This window comes from Scomber japonicus, unplaced genomic scaffold (assembly GCF_027409825.1).
Source record: "Scomber japonicus isolate fScoJap1 unplaced genomic scaffold, fScoJap1.pri scaffold_723, whole genome shotgun sequence".
NCBI lineage: Eukaryota > Metazoa > Chordata > Actinopteri > Scombriformes > Scombridae > Scomber > Scomber japonicus.
In genome coordinates this window covers 4296-10000 of record NW_026518773.1, presented here as the reverse complement: position 1 = coordinate 10000, position 5705 = coordinate 4296, and the positions used below count along the sequence as shown (strand labels likewise).

Sequence of the window (5705 nt, the reverse complement as noted above, 5' to 3'; positions counted from 1 at the left end):
GAAGGAAGGAAGGAAGGAAGAAAGGGTGGGAGGAAGGAAGGACAGATGGAAGGAAGGAAGGAAGGAAGGAAGGAAGAAAGGGTGGGAGGAAGGAAGGCAGGAAAGAAAGAAAGGAAGGAAGGAAAGAAGGAAAAGAAGGAAGAAAAAGAAGACAGGAAGGAAGGAAAGAAGGAAGGAAGGAAGAAAGAAAGAGGACTTGAAAGAAGGAAGGAAGGACAGATATAAGGAAAGAAGGAAGGAAGAAAAAGAAGACATAAAGGAAGGAAGGGAATTTGCAAGGAAGGGAGGAATAAGGAAAGTGGGCCGGATTAGACCACTCGGCGGCCGGATCTGGCCCACGGGCCGCATGTTTGACACCCCTGATCTAACCATTGTACCTGCTGGCCTTCAGCATGTTAGCATGTTAGCATGTTAGCTTGCTGTCGTTAGTATTTAGGTCAATGCACCACAGTACACCACTCTACACACAGCCTCACACACACTCACAGAGCTTCTAGCACGGCTGTAAACTCTGATTATTGATGTTTCTGTTATGAACTTATTTACTTTACAGTGGTTTAAAGTTTACAATCCTTTGTGTCTGACATGTTGAAGACTCCATGTGTTTGAACCATAGCTACCTCGCTGCTCTGATCTTCACTCATAAAAGAGAAGAAGATTAAGCTGGTTATTAAGAATGTTTTACAACTCAATATGGAAAAAATGGGCTGAATGAGATCAGAAGAACACATCACTACTGTATCATCTTGTTTCTCTTTTAACCCTTACATACTGTCCAAAGTCAAATTTAAACCCTTTTTTTTACATTTAAGAACTATAAAAACACCATATACACATTTATTTTAGTTGGACTTTTCCTAATGTGACCCACAGTATTGAAAAATGAAATAAAATGCATCTTTTTTTTTTTTTGTGCAGCTGATACACATTTTTATTTATGCAAATGTGCAAGTTTGACCTGTATTTAGTACAAAATTCAAAAATCTCATTATAAATCTATAAAATAGACCATAAAATAGTGATTGTGATGATTAATCAAACATGTATTAATGACTGATTGGGGAGTTTAAGAATGTGTGCAGAGACTAACTATGACTCAGACTATGACTCAGACTATGAACAGTATGTAAAGGGTTAAAGACCAAATCAGGCCAGTTATCTGACCTGATTCTCTGAGATGAGACGTTGACCCTCCTTTTCTCTCCTCACAGCCCCACAGTGACCACCACCCTGAAGAACCTGGGCGCCCTCTACAGGCGGCAGGGCAAGTTCGAGGCGGCCGAGACTCTGGAGGAAGCTGCCATGCGTTCCAGAAAGCAGGTGTGGTCTCTCTGGATGATGTGATTAACACCACAACAACACTCATGACTGTCACCTGCTTCCACACCTCCGATGAAATGACTCAGCTTAGCGCTTCACTGCAGATCAAAACACATAAATCTGCAGTCTGGGGTAAAATTAGGGATGAGATGCTAAACTGAAGATGCTGCGGAGGCCTGGAGAGCGGCTTTATAAGCTCCTTTTGATAGTGTGTTACTGATGAGACTTAATGGGGTCTCCTGTGGGGAGAGGAGGTGAGGAGGCAGCGTTGAAGCCTCTGCAGCAGCTTTTATCTTCAATTAGGAATCCTTCTAAAGATTTAATATCAAGCATCTTAGAAACAGTATGACTCACATGATGCTGTAAATCCTGTGGTGCCACTTAAGTCACAGCTGTAGAGACTAATAACACTCTCATAATTAATCTAATTGCACATCTGTATGTGACAAGTTGATTTACTGCTGCTGAGAGTATGAAAGAAAGCATATTAACAGGTTTTAATGCCACACATTGCACACAGAGTTTTGCCATAATTCTCATGTTAAAGATAAATAGGAAATGTGAATTGAGAATTATGTTGAAATAGAAGTAGCTTTTATAATATCTGCACTGACGTATGAGGAAAAGAAGTCTGATATCAGTAGTTTATTGTATTTGAAACATGCTCATGCCCTCCCAGAAAGTAGATTTGCCTTTTAAATGTTACCCTTCCTTCTTTCCTTCTGTCCTTCCTTCCTTCCTTTCCTTTCCTTTCCTTTCCTCCCTCCCTTCCCCCCTCCTTCCTTCCTTTCTTCCTTCCTTCCTCCCTCTCTCCCTCCCTCCCTCCCTTCCTTCCACCCTCCTTCCTTCCTTCCTTCCTCCCTCCCTTCCTCAATCCTTCCATCCCTTTCTCTCTCCCTTCCTTCCTTCCCCCTTCCTTCCTTTCTTCCTCCCTCTCTCCCTCTCTCTCTCCCTCCCTCCCTCCCTTCCTTCCACCCTCCTTCCTTTCCTTCCTCCTTCCTTCCTTCCATCCATCCCTTCCTCTCTCCCTTCCTTCCTTCTTCCTTCCTTCTTCCTTCCTTCCTTCCTTCCTTCCTTCCTTCCTTCCTTCCTTCCTTCCTTCCTTCCTTCCTTGTTTCGAGGACAACAGGAGGATTAAATTTCTCCTCTAAAAAAAAAAGATAGAAAAGTGGCACCAAAGGAACCAACAGGATTTACATGCTGTGTTTTTTTTATACAATGATGTCATTAAAATAAACTGTTCCCCGTCTTACCTTCCTAACCTGCTGCTGCTGTGTAAGCCGTGATTGACTGGCAGGGGCTCGGGTTCAGGGCAGCAGGTGGTGGAAGTTTATAGCTTTACTATTAATTGGATTGGTTGAAATCGTACTTATTACTGTCAGCCGTATGTGTGTCTGTGTGTCTGACAAGCTGTGGGTGGCAGAGGTGCTCGGCTTTTGCTTTAATTGGATTAGTTGAATTGGTATTTATTGCTGTCTTGTGTGTGTGTGTGTGTGTTTTCGTATGTGTGTGTGTGTATCAGGGTCTGGACAATGTGCATAAGCAGCGTGTGGCCGAGGTCCTGAGCGAGCCGGAGGCCCGCGAGAAGCAGCGAAGCCGTGAGAGCTTGACCTCTGACACGGTGAAGTACGAGAGCGGGCCAGACGGTGGCGAGGAAGTGAGTATGAGCGTGGAGTGGAACGGGGTAAGTACAGTACACAGCCCTCAACACCATACCACCGAGAGTCTTCATAAAACAACTACTACAGGGAGACAGAAATATTTACACAAGTCTGAATCTTTCTGGACAGAAGCCACTTAAAACACGAGTCTTGATATATGATGTTAAAATACTGTGTGAAGATCTGAAAGCACCTTATAGACAAATACAGAACAAGTTAGAATAGAAGTATCAGTGTGAGGATCTTCTTTTACAATTAGAAGAACTCATTGACCTTAAATCTGCTTTAACTGATGTACCTTTTTTGGCCACTAGGGGGCAGCAGAAACAAATAATGAGCACAGCACTGACATATCATCACCTTTTTAAGTTGTTAAACTAGTCTAGCCTCTTATTTTACATCCATCGTTCAATATTCACTCTCTTTTAGCTCTGGTTTTAATCTCTAACAGCTCCTGAGGGGAATATCTGGCTCTATAAGCTGACCAAAGAAATGCATCAGAATTTACACGTGGGAGTGTCGCCATGAGTTTGTTGAATTTTTTAAAAACTTTATTGAAGGTTTGGACAAATAAACTCAACTTCTCATGAAAGCCACAGTTACAAGCTCTCAAATAACTTTTGAATTTCACTTCTATCTGCTACAGAGACACCTGAGAAATCAATTATTTAGTAGGCGCTGACACTTCTGTTGAATTTCCAGAAAAACTTCAGGTTTTAGGGGGTTATTTTAAAATCGGCCGTAGGTTTTACAGACATTGCTTCCAGGCGTTTTAGGCCTAAATGGGTTAAGCTGCAGAGTCACTGATAATACTCTGTAGTTTCATCACTACAACACACAACCAACAGATCAGATATTATGCTTATATAAATAAAATATTGATTTCTATGGATACTGGAAGATGCTGCTGGCCCTCTCTGATTGATAGTTTTTTACACTGCTCTTCTATTAAAATGATAAAGTATCAGGACTCATCACTGGCTTCTGTCAAGAAAGATACTGAGTTTGTTCCCTCAGCTGTCGTTCATTTCCTCTAACCAGGAACGTGTCACACTGTGGGACAGTTTGTGTTAAATCCTGTCAGACCTGTTAATATAATAATATATAAAAAGATCATTTCATTTCTTTCTGACTGTGCTGATGATGTTGTTTGTCAGGATCAGTTTAATCTCCTTCAGTAGCTGTTAGTGGAGTAGTGAAGTGTAGTGGCTATACTGCTTGTGCTGCACTGTTACGCTGACTCTCTTTTAAATTAATGAGAACAAGAAGTGAAAAAAGTGGAAGCGCTCACTTTGTCCTCTCTCACCTCTCTTTCTGCTTCCTGCCGTAGTCTCTCATCACATTCACGTAGAGCTTTGGTCTTAAATAAACACTAAACTCTCTTCCTTGTAGAGCTATTCCAACTAACTCTTAAAAAAACCTGCTTTCACAGCAATAAAGCCTGCTGGTTTCACATTTTGATAACACTCACGTAACCCCAAACAACCAAACACCCCCCCCCCTTCCTCCTCACCCCCCTCTCCCTGCTCCTCTGCTCCTCTGCAGCGGAGCCACATCTCTAACTGAGTATCTGCAGTGTTTCCTCGGCCCTTAGTGACTGCAGCACTCTCAGCTCATAGATGTAGATTCGCTGTAGGCGGCTCAACACCTTATAATATAAAAGGCTGCAGCCGTCGACCCGCTCACATAGCAACCGTAGTCATAGCTCCCTGAACAACCAATCAGCATCTCTCTCTCTCTCTCCCTATCTCTCTGTGTGTCTCCTGTGAGCCGGCCGTACCTCGAGGTTTGTGGCTCTGGGAGGTTTTAGTGTGAGACACGTCGACAACAAATAATACACCGTGTCCCCGCCGGTAATTTACATCCAGCCTCCCTCGGAGAATCTCACATCAGCAGCTGATCTCTGGACCTATTTATAACCCGAGACGAGTCTGTCGCCTGCAGAGAGCGACGGCTCTTAAATATATTAGGAAGGAAGGAGGGGTTTTTTGTTTTTGCCCTTCAGTTGTCGTTGATGCAACAGTTTAAAAAAAAAAAAAAAAAGAAAAGTGACGGGTGAAAAGTCTCTATGAAGTCAATGACGACACTTAACCCTCCTGTTGTCCTCAGGTCAAGGAAGGACAGGAGGAAGGGAGTAAGGAGGGAGGGAGGGAGGGATGAGGGAGGGAGGATGAAAGGAAAGGAAAGGAAAGGAAAGGAGGGAAGAAGGAAAGGAGGAGGGAAGGAAAGGAGGGAGGAAGGACGGAAGGAAGGAAGGAAAGGAGGAAAAGAGGGAGAAAGAAAGGAAGGAGAGAAGGGAGCGAGGAAGGAAGGTCAGGAGGGAAGGAGGAAGGAAGTATGGAAGGAGGAGGGGAGGGAGGGAGGGAGGAAAGAAAGTAGAAGGGAGGGAGGAAGGAAGGAAAGAAGGACATAGGAATGAAGGACGGACGGAAGGAAGGAACGACGGAGGAAAGAAATAAGGAAGGAAAGAAGGTAGGAGGGAGGGAGGAAAGGAGAGAAGAAGACAGAGAGGAAGGTAGGGGGGAGGAAGGACAGAAGGAAGGAAGAAAGGGAGCTAGATTTGTTTTTTCTTCAGTTGTCAGTTTAAATTTTTCTTTTCCACCCGTCAAAGAACTCATCACTTGGTCTGCGTCGCTCTCCTCAGGCAGGCGTTAAATACCCCACTTCCTGTTCCTGTCTCCACTTTAAATCAATCCTGTGACAGACTCCGTGTTTCCATCTGAC

General features: G+C 43.6%; 1 protein-coding gene across 1 annotated transcript in view; it reads left to right on the top strand.

Moving 5' to 3' along the window:
• Positions 1 to 3044, top strand: part of LOC128354853 (kinesin light chain 1-like) — a gene marked incomplete at both ends in the record, with an annotated part of 3472 nt that extends 428 nt beyond the window's left edge. Inside the window, 2 exons of the mRNA XM_053314994.1 lie at positions 1212 to 1320; positions 2843 to 3044. Of these exons, the coding sequence (XP_053170969.1) occupies positions 1212 to 1320; positions 2843 to 3044 (311 nt within the window). The remainder of the gene's footprint in view (positions 1 to 1211; positions 1321 to 2842) is intronic.
• Between the last annotated feature and the right edge of the window lie 2661 nt (positions 3045 to 5705).